Source organism: Brachyistius frenatus, unplaced genomic scaffold (genome assembly GCF_029030835.1).
Source record: "Brachyistius frenatus isolate BFR_SWC_R1_liver_20210118 unplaced genomic scaffold, ASM2903083v1 Contig_216, whole genome shotgun sequence".
In the NCBI taxonomy this organism is placed as follows: domain Eukaryota; kingdom Metazoa; phylum Chordata; class Actinopteri; family Embiotocidae; genus Brachyistius; species Brachyistius frenatus.
Genome location: NW_027210815.1, coordinates 87,501 through 107,408, shown reverse-complemented (window position 1 = coordinate 107,408; position 19,908 = coordinate 87,501). Strand labels below are relative to the sequence as shown.

General features: G+C 48.5%; 2 protein-coding genes across 4 annotated transcripts in view; one reads left to right on the top strand and one right to left on the bottom strand.

Annotated features, from left to right (window-relative positions):
• Positions 1-221: 221 nt before the first annotated feature.
• On the bottom strand, positions 222-18,051 carry LOC138633340 (protein NLRC3-like). Its single transcript, XM_069719510.1, is given in 13 exon segments — positions 222-1,153; positions 1,267-1,313; positions 1,736-1,909; positions 2,009-2,182; positions 3,590-3,763; positions 5,353-5,526; positions 5,621-5,719; positions 5,721-7,410; positions 12,962-13,187; positions 13,322-13,400; positions 17,170-17,283; positions 17,388-17,545; positions 17,965-18,051. Coding segments are annotated over 12 exon segments (3,738 nt in total). The 5' UTR covers positions 17,537-17,545; positions 17,965-18,051; the 3' UTR covers positions 222-515.
• A 1,148-nt stretch (positions 18,052-19,199) lies between these two features.
• Positions 19,200-19,908, top strand: part of tbc1d2 (TBC1 domain family, member 2) — an 11,024-nt gene continuing 10,315 nt past the window's right edge. For all 3 annotated transcript variants that reach the window (XM_069719542.1, XM_069719543.1, XM_069719541.1), the window contains exons 1-2: positions 19,200-19,325; positions 19,819-19,908. The exon at positions 19,819-19,908 is cut by the window's right edge. In XM_069719542.1, the coding sequence (XP_069575643.1) occupies positions 19,820-19,908 (89 nt within the window). In that variant the 5' untranslated portion in view covers positions 19,200-19,325; position 19,819. The remainder of the gene's footprint in view (positions 19,326-19,818) is intronic.

Here is a 19,908-nt window from a genome sequence, read left to right as displayed (position 1 = left end):
GAATTCAGGACTGAATTTGATCATAAAGAATATTCTGTTGTCCATCAGTTGTTGTACAATAAATGTAATGTAATCAGAGATGATCGACTGAGATTTGAACCAGCGGTTATTTTATCTGTGTCTGATGTTCCCTGTGTGTGGACGGAACCAGTCCTGAACATGTGACCCATCTGTAGGTTCTTGGTCGGACGAACAAAAACACGAATGCTCATCGATCCATCTGCTGTCTGACTTTATTCATTTTATTATTCTAGTTTGTTATTTTTGGTGTAATTTTGTGATTTGTTATTGTTACTGATCTTTAAACCTAACCAGGGTTACGTAATGACTATAATATAATGATAATAATTATAATAACACAAATTATGAAGATAATAGGAATAAAAAAAGAAACAGTCATTCATGAAAATTCCAGAAATCTCCACAATTCAAAGATTTCAGAATGAACAACAATGTTACAGCTTCACAACCTCCAGTCGAGGAGGACCAGCGCGACAGCGAGGGATGGATGGAGATCAAGTCTCAGACGGACAGCACAGGTACACTGAGGAAGCAGGTGATAAGACGGACCAGGAACAGAACCCGAAACCCGGATACACCAGTTCAGAGAAGGAGGTTCTGAAGGTGTGCAGGTGGATCAAAGAGTCCGAAGAGACCCGGTAGAAAGAAAGAGAACCGGCAGGACAGTCCACATATACTCCTACTCTGCTAGAGGAGGAAGAGGAGGAGGAGGGGATGGCGGAAGAGATTGAGGAGGAGGAGGAAGGGGAGGAGGAAGAGGAGGAGATTGAGGAGGAGGAGGAGGAGGGGATGGAGGTTCCTCTCTTGTCGTGCCACACAGAGAATCCTCCCTCGCAGCAGTAGAGGCTCCAGGACTGATCGTTCCCTCCGAACCAGCAGTCGTTGCTTTCTGCTCTCCGTCTGATTGGTCGGTAGCTGACTGACACGTGGACTCCGCCCCTCCACTCCACCTCCCAGTAACAGAGCCCGGTCAGAGCGGGTCCACACAGCAGCTGGCGGTCCCGATCAAAGCGATCGGGGTGGTCCGGGTACGATCGATCCTCCTCCTCACACGTCGTCACCTTCCTGTTGCTGTGGGACAGCCGGAGGTTTCTGTTCACCGTGTCGGCGTCCGGCGTCAGTTCCCGGAAATCTGACAATAAATAAAATAATAAAACACAACATCCGTCAGCTGTTCATCTGATGACATCATCGATCTGAATCAGTGATGGTTCAACGTGTGCGCTTTATTTTCATGAAACTTACACTTCCTCAGACCAGGACTCAACCATTGGACCCCACCAGGCTCCGCCCTGAAAGGTGGTGGTAGCAGCACAGTCTCAATCAGACAAGGACATGACATCACTCTCATCCACACACTTCACAGACTCTCTACGAATACGCTGGTACGAGGGTCGATCAGTTGGGTCGAAGTGTTCCTGAACGCAGCACGGTGACGCACACGGAGCACAATCAATGGAAATGACTGCATGGGCTCAGGAACACTTTCTGTTCCCTAAAATCTGATGTTTCTCTGCTCCAGTTTCAGGTCCATGATGACATCACTAATGTTCACGTACCAGGGGTCACGTTAACGCTCTGAATACGTCCTCATGAAGGTCGTTGATCCTCTGTGGGCATCACCGTGCTGCGTTCAGGAACAACAACAGGAAACTTCCAGTTTTTGGCTCACGGCCACTCATTATTTTCACTTCTTATTCTCGCCTCTCCACACCTGAGAGTCTCTAGTCGGCAGCAAGGATCCTCCAGACCAGCAGACAGCACCTTCACCGCTGCGTCTCCTGGATGGTTGTAGCACAGGTCCAGCTCTCTCAGACTGGACGGGTTGGAGCTCAGCGCCGAGGCCAGAGACGCACAACCTTCCTCCGAGATCAGACAACCTGACAGCCTGCAGACACACAAAACAACACACGTCACATGATCTGAGGCTGCTGCAGGACCGGGAACATCGTGTGTTCACTTCAGTAATCGTTAAATGAATCCTGACCTGAGAGTCTCCAGTCGACAGTTCGAACTCTCCAGTCCAGCAGACAGCAGCTTCACTCCTGAGTCCTGCAGGTTGTTGTTGCTCAGGTCCAGATGTGTCAGACGGGAGGACGGGCAGCGGAGGACGGAGGACAGAGCTGCACAGCTTCTCTCTGACAGGCAACATACACTCAGTCTGAAGACAACAAAGAACACAAAGACAAAGATGAGGTCGTCATTACTGGAACAAACCTCCTCAACTCGTCCCTGTTCCCTTTCCCTCACCACCTGTGAACAACCCTGTGCAGAGGGCAGACCTACCAGGAGTGGTAATGGTGTATTTGGATGGACTCTGCCAGCCAAAGTAGCTGGTGGATGAAAAAGGAAACTGGCCTGTTATTTTTTCTGGACACAAATATCAGTTCTGTGAGCAGCTCAAAATACCTGAAACGATAAGCAGCCCTGAGGCCACCTCCCCCGGACTAGAGAGACCGAGACAGTTGGATCCGGGAGGGGAGTTTGCAGGTGAGCGTGTGGCAGCCGGGCCTTTGCCCATGGTCAGACTCAGCCCAAAGAAATAACACAAAGCTGCCACCCTGTAGACCCACCATCCAAAGGAAGAACCGTTGGTGGGCTGCACCACCGGCCGGGTGGCAGACCGGGCCGGAGCCAAACTCCAGCAGCAAAGACATGAAATGTCGTATCGCTGGTGGGGAAATAGCCAAAACTGGTGCGGGAGTTGGAGCGTCAGCTAGATATAGTTGTACTCACCTCCACACACAGCACTGGTTCTGGCCCCGAGCTTCTAGAGATGGGCTGGACTTTGTCCTCTTCTGGAGTTGTCCAGGTTGAGAGGTACCGGGCAGAGGTGGAGAAACTAACGAGCCCCCGGCTGAACACCGAAGAATGAACAGGTCGCCTCCATGCACCTGCAAGTCTCGATGCTGATGCACCAAATAGCGGGTCAGAGTGTCGGGCCTGGAAAGGGCTTCACCTATAGTTCTGGTGGTTGGTGATGACGGATGACCCTGGTGGAGGCCAACACCCTCTGGAAACGCATCCCAACTTAATGCTTGTCCTTGCAGGTGGTGGTCCCATGTCCTCTGAACCGGGCCACATGGGCAAAGGCCCAGCCACCAAACGCTTGCAGGAGAGCTCCCCTCCGTGATCTTGCTCAGGACGGTGCCCCAAATTTCCAAGATCCAAGGGAGTAACGCAGCCTTGAAGATCACCTTCCATCCGAATCAGTCTCAGTCTGGCCTCTCCTGTGGGACCAGTTTGTTTTGGGAGAGTGCACCAGGGACCAAGACCCCAAAAACACAGATCCCAGCCTCACTAACCCTTCACCCAGATCAAGGGGGCGATTCATTGCGTAGCTCGTCACACTATGCAAGTTGAATTTCATGTGAAATTGGAATTAAAAGACACGAGAGGCTTTTTGAACTGACAGTTTCAAAAAATATTAAATTGATAAGAATGAAAGACAAAGTCATGCTAATATAATTAGCAATAACAACAGTACTGTAGTTTCAATAAAGTATTTCAGAGTTTTGCTGGAAAGTTGGGATTTGCTTTCCATTCCCCAAATGTGCTCCAGTCTGACCTCAGAGTCTCCAGTCGGCAGTTCGAACTCTCCAGTCCAGCAGACAGCAGCTTCACTCCTGAGTCCTGCAGGTGGTTGTTGCTCAGGTCCAGATCCTTCAGACGGGAGGACGGGCAGCGGAAGACAGAGGACAGAACTACACAGCTTCTCTCTGAGAGAAAACAGCCACTTAGCCTGAATAAATGAAAAACAAACAAAAAGACATAACTCTTGTGTTCAAAGAAAACAACACTCGATCTGGAGGCCTGGTCTTTAGTGAACTCTCACAATTAAACCACATGATTATCAAAGAAATGAACTAGATTGTCGGTGTAAGGCAGAAATCATGTCTGAGATAACGTCAGAAGCTTAAAAACATGCAGCTTTCTACATGATGGAATTTGAAGAAATATTTAGAAGTAATGCACAAAACAATGTCCATAAAACTTGACCGATTTTTGGAGATTTGGCAGTTTGAGGCGAGACAAAGTCACATCGATATGATGAGCAACCAAAATATTCAGACACACTTGTTTTTGCGTGATCGTCCCGCTTTCTAGTCTTCAGGTCCGTCTGGGTTTACTGCTTCCTGTTTGATTTTGAAATGACTTTGTGGTGGCGGGGTGTGGTTAGCTCAGCTTCAGGGGTAGAGAGTGGGAGGAGTGGTTCAGGGAACGGTGCCGGGCAGGTGTAATGAGCACAGCTGAGCCGAATACAAACTGATGAGCTCCCCCCTGTAAAGGGAGCAGGGAGAAGGAGGAAAAGAGGAGCGGTTGCACAAGGACATTGGTGTATGGACCGGGCAAATAAAGGCATTTTACACCTTAACGTACGACTGAGCGTGTCATCTGTGTCCAGGAGAGACCCCGGTAGCACCAACCTTGCTACAGACTTGTTTAACTTCCTGTCCTTTGTATGACTATTGGCCCCACCCCCTGATTAGTTTCACCTGTCCCTCATTGTCTTTCTCTCCCTGCTGTATTTAGTCTGCATGCTGTTCTTCTCTCTTTGTCTTAGTTTCCTGTCCATTACGGTGTCTTTGAAAACCCATAGAACAGAAACCACCTGAACTGTGACGCCATGGCAACAGGGTCCTCCAACACGACAACACACCGCTGTGAGCAACGAAAAGGAGCACATTTCTCACCCCACTGTGACCGGGCGTCATGGAAACAAGATCCAACCACACAGTGAAGAATTTTAAGGGTCTCTGTTGACGATTTCCAGAGTTTGACCCAAAATCGGATGTTTCTCTGCTCCAGTTTCAGGTCCACGTGTGACATCACAGATGTCTCGTACCAGTGGTCGCAGTAACGTACCCGTAGTCACAGTAATGTACCAGTGGTCGCAGTAACGTACCCGTAGTCATGGTAACGTACCAGTGGTCACAGTAACGTACCCGTAGTCACAGTAACATAGCAGTGGTCGCAGTAACATACCCATGGTCACGGTAACATACCAGTGGTCGCAGTAATGTACCCGTAGTCACAGTAACGTACCAGTGGTCGCAGTAACGTACCCGTAGTCACGATAATGTGATGATGTTGATCCAGGTTGTTGCTTCCTGCTGCATCACGACGCTGCCGTACATTCACGCGCAACAGGAACAGTCCCTGAACTTTTCGATGGCCCATCGTATTGACAGTTTTAACAATAATGTGTTCAGTTGTTCCAACCTTAGAGACAGTTGTTCCAATACAAGTACTTCTGTTGAAAACCTGAATTTGGCACAGAAATCTTTATTTCGTTTTCCGCTGACTAAAACCTGACTGAACTCATCTGACCTGAGAGTCTCCAGTCGACAGTTCAAACTCTCCAGTCCAGCAGACAGCAGCTTCACTCCTGATTCCTGCAGGTGGTTGTTGCTCAGGTCCAGATCCTTTAGATGGGAGGACGGGCAGCGGAGGACAGAGGACAGAGCTTCAACACTTCGCTCTGAGAGGCAACAGAAACTCAGCCTGGAGAGACAAAATGGAAAAGCACAGCATTTATTTTTCTTTCCTATTTGAAAGATAAAAATGTTTCTTAAGAACATTAAGTGTCTGTACATACAGAGCTTTGTTGGAGGCTTTGACCACTGGCAGCAGCCTCAGGAGAGCCTCCTCTGAAGCAGAGTATTTCTTCAGGTCGAACACATCCAGATGTTCTTCTGAAGACTAGAGCTGACCACTGAGCAGGAGACAATTTATCTGTGGAGAGACGTCCTGATCTCAGGGACTGTTGGATCTCCGTCACCAGAGAACGATCTTTCACTTCATCCAGACAGTGGAACAGATTGATGCTTCTCTCTGCAGACAGATTCTCACTGATCTTCTCCTTTATGTACTGGACTGTTTCCTGATTGGTCTGTGAACTACTTCCTGTCTGTGTCAGCAGGCCTCGTAGGAGAGTCTGATTGGTCTCCAGGGACAGACCCAGGAGGAAGCGGAGGAACAGGTCCAGGTGTCCATTTGGACTCTTCAAAGCTTCGTCCACAGCCCTCTGGTGAAGATGCTTTAGATGTCGTTTGTCTTTAAATAATTTGGACCATCTCATTATCGCTTGTTCCTTTTCCAGCAGGTTGACATCAGAGTTGATGAAGGTCAGATGGACGTGAAGAGCAGCCAGAAACTCCTGAACGCTCAGATGGACGAAGCAGAATACCTTGTCCTGGTACAGCCCGCTCTCCTCTTTAAAGCTCTGGGTGAGCACTCCTGAGTACACTGAGGCTGCTCTGATATTGATGCCACACTCTGTCAGGTTGGATTCATAGAAGATCAGGTTTCCTTTCTGCAGCTGCTCGAATGCCAGTTTTCCCAGAGACTCGATCATCTTCCAGCTGTCTGGACTCCAGTGTGGATCTGTCTCAGCTCCTCCGTCATATTTGACCTGCTTCACTTTGGCCTGAACCACCAGGAAGTGGATGAACATCTCCGTCAGGGTCTTGGGCATCTCTCCTCCGTCTGTGCTCTTCAACACGTCCTCCAGAACCGTAGCAGTGATCCAGCAGAAGACCGGGATGTGGCACATGATGTGGAGGCTTCTGGATGTCTTGATGTGGGAGATGATGCTGCTGGCCTGCTTCTTATCTCTGAACCTCCTCCTGAAGTACTCCTCCTTCTGCCGGTCAGTGAAACCTCTGATCTCTGTCACCATGCTGACACACTCGGCAGGGATCTGATTGGCCGCTGCAGGTCGTGTGGTTATCCAGAGGCGAGCGGAGGGAAGCAGGTTCCCCCTGATGAGGTTGGTCAGCAGCACATCCACTGAGGTGGACTCTGTAACATCAGTCAGGATCTCATTGTTGTGGAAGTCCAGAGGAAGTCGACACTCATCCAGACCGTCAAAGATGAACACAACCTGGAAGTGTTCAAAGATGCAGATTCCTGCTGCTTCGGTTTCAGTGAAGAAGAAATGAACCAGTTCCACCAAACTGAACTTTCTGTCTTTCAGCACATTCAGCTCTCTGAACGTGAACGGAAACATAAACTGGATGTCCCGGTTGGTTTTATCTTCAGCCCAGTCCAGAGTGAACTTCTGTGTCAACATTGTCTTCCCGATGCCAGCCACTCCCTTCGTCAGCACTGTTCTGATTGGTTCATCTCTTCCAGGTGAGTCTTTGAAGATGTCTTCTTGTCTGATGGTTGTTTCTGGTCTGTCTGGTTTCCTGGATGTTGTTTTAATCTGTCTGATCTCGTGTCCTTTGTTGACCTCTGCCGTCGCTCCCTCGGTGATGTTCAGCTCGGTGTACATCTCGTTCAGACGAGTTCGTTTTCCTGCTTTAGAAATCCCCTCAAACACAAACTGGAACTTCTTCTTCAGATCAGACTTGAGTTTACATCGACAAACTGCAGCGTGACTTTCTGAATGAACACACATTCAATAAGATCAGTAAATAAATTACACAGTAAATATTCCAACATTTCTTTCTACTAAGGTAAATACAACATTAGATAGATAGATAGATAGATAGATAGATAGATAGATAGATAGATAGATAGATAGATAGATAGATAGATAGATAGATAGATAGATAGATAGATAGATAGATAGATAGATAGATAGATAGATAGTTACTTTATTAATCCCACAAGGGGAAAAATATTTTGCAACAGCAGCATTATAGACAGGTAAAGAAATACAAATAACAGAGTAAAAAATATTAAATATGAAAATGCACAATATATACAATAAAATAGAATAATATTAAACTAACTAAACAATAGTGCAAAGATTTAAGCAGCAAACATACAACCAACGGTATTATTGTTCGGTGATGATGTCAGGATTCCTGTTTGCTCCTCTGTTTTGTCCCCAATCACCTCTTCTCATGTTTTCTGTCTTTCCCCGGTCTGGTTGTTATTGTGTCCACATGTGTTCTGTGTCCTCCTCTCCCCGCCTCCTGTCACCTCCCATGGCCACACCCCTCACCGGTCTCAGCAACTGCCACCACTCTCCCCAATCACATCACATTACATTACATTTCATTTATCTGACGCTTTTATCCAAAGCGACTTACAATAAGTTCATTTCAACCATGAGGGTTCAAACCAGAACAACAAGAATCAAGAAAATATAATTTCTTCCAGAAAGCCAAACTACAAAGTTCTATCAGTAAGTTCTATTTTAAGATACTAAAGTTCTACTATTCAAGGTAAAGTCTGAAGAGGTGTGTTTTTATTTTGTGGTGGAAGATGTTCAGAGTTTCTGCTGTCCTGATGTCGGTGGGGAGCTCATTCTACCATTTAGGAGCCAGGACAGCAAACAGTCGTGATTTTGTAGAGTATTTAGCTCAGTGAGGAGCAACAAGCTGATTGGTAGAAGCAGAGTGGAGGGAGGGGCTGGGATGTAGGGTTGGACCATGTCCTGCAGGTGGCTGATTCCACTGATCACCTCACCAGACTACATCTGCCCTGCCCCTGCAGTCATCGGGTGTCGGTCCATACTGAGAGTTCCTGCTAGTTACTGCAAGTTACTGTCAGGTTCTGTCTAGTTTCGACCAGATGCTGCCTGTTACTGCCAGTCTCCCACCATCTGTCGCCAGTGAGTCTGACCGTTCGTCCGTCTGTCCGTCCGTTCGTCCGTCCGTCTGTCCGTCCATCCGTCTGTCCGTCCCCGGTCCTGTTCCAGTTCCTGCTCCAGCTCCAGTACCGGTACCTGTTCAGTGCTACCAGTCAGCGCTCAGTGCTAACAGTCCATGCTAACAGCCAGCGCTATCAGTCAGCGCTACCGGACAATGCTCCTGCCAGCTGTCCTACCAGCGGTCCTGCCAGCTTCGCCCCCCCGGTGAGAGTCGGTTGAGTTGCCCTCCCGACTCGGGAGGAATACCTGTTCTTGCTAACAGCAAGCCAGCACTACCAGCCAGTGCTACCAGCCAGCGCTATCAGCCAGCGCTACCAGCCAACGCTCCTGCGAGCTGTCCCGCCAGCTGTCCTACCAGCTGTCCTGTCAGCTGTCCTACCAGCTGTCTGTCCAGCGGTCCTGCCAGCTTCGCCTCTCCAACATCTCACTGCACACATTGAAGGATCAAAGTTTCCTCAAGATAAAGAGTCGACTCATCCCCTTCTTGTAGACAGCGTTGATGTTGGTCTTCCAGTTCAGTCTGTTGTCATGGAGACACCAGGTACTTGTACTCCTCCACCATGTCCACCTCCTCTCCCAGAACTCTCAGCGGTTGTGGAGCCGTCGTCTTCCTCCTGAAGTCGACCACCATCTCTCTGGTCTTGGCCACGTTCAGAAGGAGGTGATTTCTACCAGCCCACTCCACAAAGTCCTCCTCTACTGCCCTGTACTCCTCCTCCCATCCATCCCTTATACACCGACCACTGACTCCTCCTCCCGTCCATCCCTTATACACCGACCACTGACTCCTCCTCCCGTCCATCCCTTATACACCAACTACTGACTCCTCCTCCCGTCCATCCCTTATACACCCGACCACTGACTCCTCCTCCCGTCCATCCCTTATACACCGTCCACTGACTCCTCCTCCCGTCCATCCCTTATACACCCAACCACTGACTCCTCCTCCCATCCATCCCTTATACACCCAACCACTGACTCCTCCTCCCATCCATCCCTTATACACCGTCCACTGACTCCTCCTCCCGTCCATCCCTTATACACCCAACCACTGACTCCTCCTCCCATCCATCCCTTATACACCCAACCACTGACTCCTCCTCCCATCCATCCCTTATACACCCAACCACTGACTCCTCCTCCCGTCCATCCCTTATACACCGACCACTGACTCCTCCTCCCGTCCATCCCTTATACACCGTCCACTGACTCCTCCTCCCGTCCATCCCTTATACACCGTCCACTGCAGAGTCATCAGAGAACTTCTGCAGATGTCTTGACTCTGAGTTGTTCTGGAAGTCAGTGGTGTAGAAGATGAACAGGAAGGAGACAGAACAGTTCCCTGAGGAGCTCCAGTACCACTGACCACCGTATCAGACAGAACACTGCGCAGACGGACAAACTGTGGTCTGCCTGTCAGGTAGTCAGTGATCCAGGAGACGGTGGACGTGTCCACCCCCACCACCCACCCCCCCCCCCACCACCACCACCCGCAGCTTCTCACTCAGCAGCAGTGGTTGGATGGTGTTGAATGCACTGGAGAAATCAAAGAAAGTGATTCTCACAGAGTCACCGGTTCCATCCAGGTGAGACTGAGCTCGTTGCAGCAGGTAGATGATGGCATCGTCCACTCCCACATGAGGCTGGTACGCAAATTGCAGAGGGTCCAGAGAAGATTTCAACAGCGGTCTGAGGTGGGCCATGGCATCGATGGTGGATGAGCCCTTTGGAGTTGAGGACTCTGTGTCCATGCAGCTCACCAGGGGGGATAGAGGGGGGGAAGGCAGCAGAGGTGTTTGGGAGGTGTGGTGTGTGGAGGAGACAGAGGAGGGCAGTGAACTAAATCTGTTGAAGAAACAGTTTAGCTGATTGGCCCTCTCCAGGTTCCCCCTGGTTGTTCCTCTCCAGGTTCCCCCTGGTTGTCTACCTCCAACCTTGAAGCCATTAATCTCCTTCATACCGGTCGGTATGTTGTTCTGCTGGAGTTTGGCCTCCAGCTTCCTCCTGTAGGAGTCCTTGCACTCCCTGAGCTTCTCCTTCAGGTGGCGCTGCACTCTCCTGAGCTCCTCCCTGTCCCCAGACCTGAAGGCTGCTTTCTTCTGATTAAGAAGAACCTTCAGGTCACTGGTGATCCATGGCTTGTTGTTGGGGAAGCAGTGTACAGTCCTGGATGGTATGGTGGTGTGTTCACAGAATCTGATGTATTCTGTGATACAGTCCGTCATGCTGTTGATGTCCTCCCCATGTGGTCCACACAGCACATTCCAGTCCGTGGACTGAAAGCAGTCCTGCAGGGCGTCTTTAGCCTCCTGTGTCCACCTCCTCACAGTCCTGGTGGTTACAGGCTGCCTCTGCACCAGAGGAACATACTTTGGTGTCAGCAGGACCAGGTTGTGAGCCGACCTATCAAGGGGGGGAAGGGCAGTAGCACTGTATGCATCCATGGCATTAGCATACAGGAGATCCAGAGTTTTATTGTTCCGGGTGGGACAGTTCACATACTGGTGCAAAGTTGGCAGCGCTTTATCCAAACTGGTTAAAGTCTCCAGAAACTGCCAAAAATGCACCGGGATGCTGAGATTGCAGTTTAGACACAGTGGAGTAGATGGTGTCTGCTGCTGCCTCTACGTCAGCTGATGGAGGAACGTACACAGCGATAACAATGGCAGATGAGAACTCCCTCGGCAAATAATATGGACGCATCCCCACGGTTAGAAGTTCAATGTCCGGGCTACAGAAACGTTCCTTCACACATACATGGTTGGGATAACACCACCTCTCGTTCACATAGACTGCAATCCCTCCACCTTTCTTCTTACCGCTCTGCACAACGTCTCTATCTGCCCGAACAGTCCTGAAGCCGGGAACGGTCCTGAAGCTGGGAACAGTCCTGAAGCCGGGTACGGTCCTGAAGCCGGGAACGGTCCTGAAGCCGGGTACGGTCCTAAAGCCAGGAACGGTCCTGAAGCCAGGAACTAAAGCCGGGAACGGTCCTGAAGCCGGGAACGGTCATGTACCCGGGAACGGTCCTGAAGCCGGGTACGGTCCTGAAGCCAGGAACTAAAGCCGGGAACGGTCCTGAAGCCGGGAATGGTCCTGAAGCCGGGTACGGTCCTGAAGCCGGGAACGGTCCTGAAGCCAGGAACTAAAGCCAGGAATGGTCCTGAAGCCGGGAACGGTCCTGAAGCCGGATATGGCCCTGAAGCTGGGTACGGTCCTGAAGCTGGGAACGGTCCTGAAGCCGGGAACGGTCCTGAAGCCGGGAACGGTCGCGCTGTGGTCCGGGAAATGTGAGTGCAGCCATGTCTCGGTGAAACACATGATGCTGCACTCCCGGTATTCCCTCTGGGTCTTTACCAGTGCGCCGAGCTCGTCTGTCTTATTGGCCAACGACCTCACGTTCCCCATTAAAATTTCCGGTACAGATGGTTTAAATCTCCTCCTCTTCGCCTTCAGTTTAGTTCCAGCTCTGCGACCCCAACGTCTTCTCCGCAGGCCGTCCGGGATTTCAGGCTTCACTCTGGCCAGCAGCAGTAGAGGTCTACTCAGCGCGATCAGCTGATCATGAGAGTAAACAACGCCCCCAGTCCACTGTGCGTGGCTCTCCGTTACAAAGAGGGAAAGAAGTAACAGAAAAGCCACCAGAAAAGAGGAAAAAAGTTACGGTCCATTGTCTGACTATCGCTTAACAAAACGTGAAAGAAAAACAACTCAGAAGAGAGGGAAAAAAAGTGAAAAAAGACTTAAAACTAAAACACATGTGGAGCTGCTGCAACAGGCTGCCACGAGCACGGCGCCATCTTCAGGAAAAAAGTGAATGTGATATTAGTGAATGTGATATTAGTGAATATGATATTAGTAAATATGGCATCAGTAAGTACGATATTAGTAAATATAATATTAGTAAGTATGATATTAGTGAATGTGACATTAGTAAATATAACATTAGAAAATATGATGTTTGTAAACATGGCATTGGTAAATGTGACATTAGTAAATATAACATTCGTAAATATGATATTATTAAATATGATAATTGTAAATTAGTAAATATAACATTAGTAAATATAATATTTATTAATTTAATATTTGTAAATATAATATTTACAAACGTAACATTCATAAATATGACTAGTAAATATAATGGTTAATGTGATATTGGTTAATATGATATTCGTAAATTTTACATTAGTAAATATGATATTTGTAAATATAGCATTAGTAAATATAACATTCGTAAATATAATACTAGTAAATATAAAATTTGTAAATATACAAATAGTAAATGTGCTGTTTCCAAAGCAAGTTTAACGGGCAGAAGAATCCTCTTACTGCTCTGCAGATGGTCAGCCAGGTCCTCCTGCTTCATTCTCTTCAAGAAGTGCAGTGCGATTTTGAGCAATGACTCTCTGCTAATCTTCCACTGCTCTTCATCCTCACCCTCCAACACCTCCTCATCCTCCTTTCTCTCTAAGCCTTCTGGGTAATCTGGACTCAGAACCTTTCGTATCATCTTCAGCTCATCCTTCACAAACGTGACAAGGTTGTCCTCCAGCATCTGGAACAGAGTATTTGAGGAACCACTGATCCAAACATCAGATCCATGTTGGACGGACAGACGGACGTCTGCTGGGTAACAAGGTGCAGCATGGATAAGACCGGGACTCTAATAGATGTAGGAGTCGTACTGACCATAAATGTGGAGTTCAGTTGTGTCAGATGCTGCTGGGACGACAGACCGCTGGGAACGTCTGAGTTCTGTTGGTCGACTCTGTGGAGGAAACATGAAGAATCATCTCACATTATGACCAACTCAGGTCAGAGGTCGTCTCTCACTGACCATCTACAGGTCAGTCTGCAGCTGGTTTCATGGCGATCGCAAGGAGTTCAACACCACCGCAGAGTTCCTCAACCAGCGAGGAGTTCCTCAACCACTGGGAAGTTCAACACCACTGAAGAGTTCCTCAACCAGCGAGGAGTTCCTCAACCACCGGGGAGTTCAACACCACCGAAGAGTTCCTCAACCAGCGAGGAGTTCAACACCACCGAAGAGTTCCTCAACCAGCAAGGAGCTCAATACAACCGAAGAGTTCCTCAACCAGCGAGGAGTTCCTCAACCACCGGGGAGTTCAACACCACCAAAGAGTTCCTCAACCAGCGAGGAGTTCCTCAACCAGCGAGGAGATCAACACCAGCGAGGAGTTCCTCAACCACCGGGGAGTTCAACACCACCGAAGAGTTCCTCAACCACAAGGAGTTCCTCAACTACTGGGGAGTTCCTCAACCACCAAGGAGTTCTAAAACCACCGAGGAGTTCAACAACAAGCGAGAAGTTCAACACCACCGAAGAGTTCCTCAACCAGCGGGGAGTTCAACACCACTGAGGAGTTCCTCAACCAGCGAGGAGTTCAACACAACCGAAGAGTTCCTCACCCTCGAGGAGTTCCTCAACCACCAAGGAGAACCTCAACCACCGAAGAGTTCCTCAACCAGTGAGGAGTTCAACACAACCAAAGAGTTCCTCAACCAGTGAGGAGTTCAACACCACCGAAGAGTTCTTCAACCAGCGAGGAGTTCAACACCACCGAAGAGTTCCTCAACCAGCGAGGAGTTCCTCAACCAGCGAGGAGTTCAATACAACCGAAGAGTTCCTCAACCACCGGGGAGTTCCTCAACCAGCGAGGAGTTCAACACCACCGAAGAGTTCCTCAACCAGCGAGGGGTTCAATACAACCGAAGAGTTCCTCAACCAGCGAGGAGTTCAACACCACCGAAGAGTTCCTCAACCAGTGAGGAGTTCAACACCACCGAAGAGTTCTTCAACCAGCGAGGAGTTCAACACCACCGAAGAGTTCCTCAACCAGCGAGGAGTTCCTCAACCAGCGAGGAGTTCAATACAACCGAAGAGTTCCTCAACCACCGGGGAGTTCAACACCACCGAAGAGTTCCTCAACCAGCAAGGAGTTCAAAAACCAGTGAGGAGTTCAACACCACCGAAGAGTTCCTCACCCTCGAGGAGTTCCTCAACCAGCGAGGAGTTCAACACCACCGAAGAGTTCCTCAACCAGCGAGGAGTTCAACACAACCGAAAAGTTCCTCAACCAGCAGGGAGTTCAACACCACTGAGGAGTTCCTCGCCCTCGAGGAGTTCCTCAACCACCAATGAGTTCAAAAAACCCTGAAGAGTTCCTCAACCACGAGGAGTTCCTCAACCAGCGAGGAGTTCAACACAACCAGAGAGTTCCTCAACCACAAGGAGTTCCTCAACCACGAGGAGTTCAACACAACCGAAGAGTTCCTCACCCTCGAGGAGTTCCTCAACCACCAAGGAGAACCTCAACCACCGAAGAGTTCCTCAACCAGTGAGGAGTTCAACACAACCAAAGAGTTCCTCAACCAGTGAGGAGTTCAACACCACCGAAGAGTTCTTCAACCAGCGAGGAGTTCAACACCACCGAAGAGTTCCTCAACCAGCGAGGAGTTCCTCAACCAGCGAGGAGTTCAATACAACCGAAGAGTTCCTCAACCACCGGGGAGTTCCTCAACCAGCGAGGAGTTCAACACAACCGAAGAGTTCCTCAGCCAGCGAGGAGTTCAACACCACCGAAGAGTTCCTCAACCAGCAAGGAGTTCAAAAACCAGTGAGGAGTTCAACACCACCGAAGAGTTCCTCACCCTCGAGGAGTTCCTCAACCAGCGAGGAGTTCAACACCACCGAAGAGTTCCTCAACCAGTGAGGAGTTCAACACAACCGAAAAGTTCCTCAACCAGCAGGGAGTTCAACACCACTGAGGAGTTCCTCGCCCTCGAGGAGTTCCTCAACCACCAATGAGTTCAAAAAACCCTGAAGAGTTCCTCAACCACGAGGAGTTCCTCAACCAGCGAGGAGTTCAACACAACCAGAGAGTTCCTCAACCACAAGGAGTTCCTCAACCACGAGGAGTTCAACACCACCGAAGAGTTCCTCAACCAGCGGGGAGTTCCTCAACCACAAGGAGTTCCTCAACCACCGGGGAGTTCCTCAACCACCACCGGGGAGTTCCTCAACCACCGAGGAGTTCCTCAACCAGCAAGGAGTTCAAAAACCAGCGAGGAGTTCCTCAACCAGCAAAGAGTTCAAAAACCAGCGAGGAGTTCAACACCACCGAAGAGTTCCTCACCCTCGAGGAGTTCCTCAACCAGCGAGGAGTTCAACACCACCGAAGAGTTGCTCAATCAGCAAGGAGTTCAACATAACCGAAAGGTTCCTCAACCAGCAGGGAGTTCAACACCACTGAGGAGTTCCTCGCCCTCGAGGATTTCCTCAACCACCAATGAGTTCAAAAACCACTGAAGAGTTCCTCAACCAGCGAGGAGTTCAACACAACCAGAGAGTTCCTCAACCACGAGGAGTTCCTCAACCACGAGGAGTTCAACACCACCGAAGAGTTCCTCAACCAGCGGGGAGTTCCTCAACCACCGAGGAGTTCCTCAACCAGCAAGGAGTTAAAAAAAAACCAGCGAGGAGTTCCTCAACCAGCAAGGAGTTCAACACAACCGAAAAGTTCCTCAACCAGCGAGGAGTTCAACACAACCGAAAAGTTCCTCAACCAGTGGGGAGTTCCTCAACCACCGGGGAGTTCCTGAACCACCACCGGGGAGTTCCTCAATCACCGAGGAGTTCCTTAACCACCGAAGACTTCCTCAACCACAAGGAGTTCCTCAACCAGCGAGGAGTTCAACACAACCGAAGAGTTCCTCACCCTCGAGGAGTTCCTCAACCAGCGAGGAGTTCAACACAACCGAAGAGTTCCTCACCCTCGAGGAGTTCCTCAACCACCAAGGAGTTCCTTAACCACCGAAGACTTCCTCAACCACAAGGAGTTCCTCAACCAGCGAGGAGTTCAACACAACCGAAGAGTTCCTCACCCTCGAGGAGTTCCTCAACCAGCGAGGAGTTCAACACAACCGAAGAGTTCCTCACCCTCGAGGAGTTCCTCAACCACCAAGGAGTTCCTCAACCACCGAAGAGTTCCTCAACCAGCGAGGAGTTCAACACAACTAAAGAGTTCCTCAACCAGTGAGGAGTTCAACACAACCAAAGAGTTCCTCCACCAGCGAGGAGTTCCACAACCAGCAAGGAGTTCAATACAACCGAAGAGTTCCTCAACCACCGGGGAGTTCCCCAACCAGCGAGGAGTTCAACACCAGTGAGGAGTTCCTCAACCACCGGGGAGTTCAACACCACCGAAGAGTTCTTCAACCACCGAAAAGTCCCTCAACCAGCGAGGAGTTCCTCAACCACCGAGGAGTTCCTCAACCACCGGGGAGTTCCTCAACCAGCGAGGAGTTCGACACCACAAAGTTTGTCATGTTTCATTATCTGCTAACAGGTGGAGTGAAAAGGTTTGCTTGCACCTATTATGTACTGGTGCACTAGTACAACCAGCTTGAACAGTTGGTCTGGAGCCCTGTGACGACCATATAAAACTATATCGGTCAACAGGTCAGGTTGGGTTGGAAACTTTTGGAGAGGAACTTTACAGTCAGTCACAGCTTACGTGTCATCAGCTGACGGTCGACGGCCTTTAAAGTCATTCAAACGTTGCTTTGACGAGTCATTCTGGAAGGACACACGGCTGGTTTCAGGAAAGTCCATATTCTGCTTCTGGATCCTGAAACAGAACCAGTTTCAGATGAATGTGCATGTTGGAGAAAAACTGGTGAAAACAAGCAACATGAGAAGCAACGCAATGAAATCTCTGTTTTAAACCCGTACGTTCCATCAGTAGATTGTCTGAAAGCAAGAGGATGTGCCATAGACCGGTCACACTTCAGAGACACACAGCTGGATCCAGGTCCAGATCCAGGTCCAGGTCCAGGTCCAGGGACGCCCTCCACAACCTCTCTGTCCTCCCACTGGTCCATATCAGAGTCCTGTTGAGTGAGAGTTAGACTAATCAGCAGCCAGAGATCAGACACACACACACACACACACACACACACACACACACACATATATATATGTGTGTGTGTGTGTGTGTGTATATATATATATATATATATATATATACATAGATATATATTATATATATACATAGATATATACATATACATAGATATATATATTATATATATACATATATATATTATATATATACATATATATACATATACATATATATACATATATATATATATATATACACACATATACATATATACACATATATACATATACATATATATATATCTATATATAGATACATACATTATAAAGGAAGCAACGGTTACTGCACTCCATGTATTTGACAGCTACAGTCACATTAAAGACATTTAAATGGTTAAAAACTCACCGTTATCTGATCAAATATTTCTTATAGACTCGACAGGAGTTCAAGGAATCAATAATCAATGAATCAATACTTCAGTCAATAATCCGAATTTTTAAACAACACGTTTCTGTTTTTGCTCCAAGATGTTCCGTGTGACCGACGTCGAGACTGCGTTGGTGTGTGTGTGTGTGTGTGTGTGTGTGTGTGTGTGTGTGTGTGTGTGTGTGTGTGTGTGTGTGTGTGTGTGTGTGTGTGTGTGTGTGTGTGTGTGGTCTGACTGGTTGGACTGCTTCCGTCTCAGCTATCACTTGCAGAAAGCAGAAACCTCCTTCTGTGTTTGACATGTTGTTGTCGACTGATCTGATGTCAGAGCGGAAACAGACAGATATGGGTGGGGTTAGGGGGAAGAGGGAGGAGGTGGAGTACCTTGAAGCAGAAGTTAAATAAAATCCTGAGAACAGCTGGTTCCTCCGACAGGCCTCAGACGCTCCAAACACTTTCAGTTCAGCCACAAAACTTTACCGACTGAAAGAGTCCTAAACCTCAAGAAGTGAAACAACACGAGAACCGAGAGAAACCACCCGTCAGCTCCTTCCTTATTCATTCAACATCTGGAGGGTTATCTCATACGCTGTCATTATTCATACTACCACCAGGTGGAGACAAAGTGTAATTATCATCATCATCATCATCACCCAACACCGAACAGCTGGCTGCAGCTGCTTCTGTTGCACTCCGTGACTTTGACCACCAGAGGGCGTCCTGAACAGACCGAACCCCGCTCAGTGTCCAACCACTGCCAGGCTCTTAGTGAAGCAGCAGATGACGTCAGACTCCTGACTGAAGAAAATACAACCGAAACAGAAAATACAGTCACCAATTTATTATCTGACTGAATGTGAAATATTTATATACAAACTAAAGTCACAGGAGAGCCATAACAAAAAAAATCTATAAAATAAATGTGGAAATATGATATACGTATAAAAGAATAATTAGAAGTATTTTCATTGATCATATTTTATATTATTTCAACATTTATTTCCCTCTTCTTTTACACATTTATTTATATACCAATAAAGAATCAATACAGTGAGGAAGAAGTCATATGTGACACAGTAAAGATTTTTGAGCAGTTTGTCATCAGAGGGAAACAATTTTATTTTGAAGGTGTGTTGGAATTCTTAAGTAAAGTTCCGTCTTATTTTGAAATGAAACCGGAAGGTGCGTCTGTTTTTGTCTTGTTGGGCGGTTGAGCAGAAGGGAGAGTGACCGGCGGGAGGAAACGATCAGGAAGAGAAGACACGAGAAATCTGGACGGCACGAGACACAAACCACAGAATAAGAAGAAAACAACAAGTCAACAACGAAATAAACAAAAGGTAAATAACAACAACAAGGAGGAGCGGCGGGAGTTTGAGTTTGTTTTCTTCACTCTGAGACAAACAGCTGCTGCAGCTGCCAATCAAACAGGACCAGACCTGCCAGGTGTGTTCAGGCCCCGCCCCCTTCAGGTAACCGCGCACACGCGCATCTTCTTACTGCAGCGAGTTCAAAGTACTTTAGTCAGAATACCAGTTAGTTGTGTGTGTGCGTGTGTGCGTGCGTGAGTGTGTGTGCGTGTGAGAAAGAGAGAGAGAGTGTGTGAGAGAGAGATTGTGTGTGTGTGTGTGAGAGTGAATGGGATCACTGACTAAGCAGCTTGTAGACCATGAGGTATGACATCACTTCCTGTCGATGATGAAACAAACTCTGATCCGATCAACGGTCTCAGAGGTCCAGACCAGGACCAGGAACCAGTATCCGGCCCTGCCGAGACCCGGTCCAGCTCAAACATCTTCAAACGTTCAGGTTTCTCCTCTTTTTCTTTTCCAGGATGGAGACAGGAAATCCCAGCGCTACCTTGTCTCACCTGCTTCCTGTTCCCTCCGCCGAGGGGACGCTGCACCCGGACTGGACCTCAGG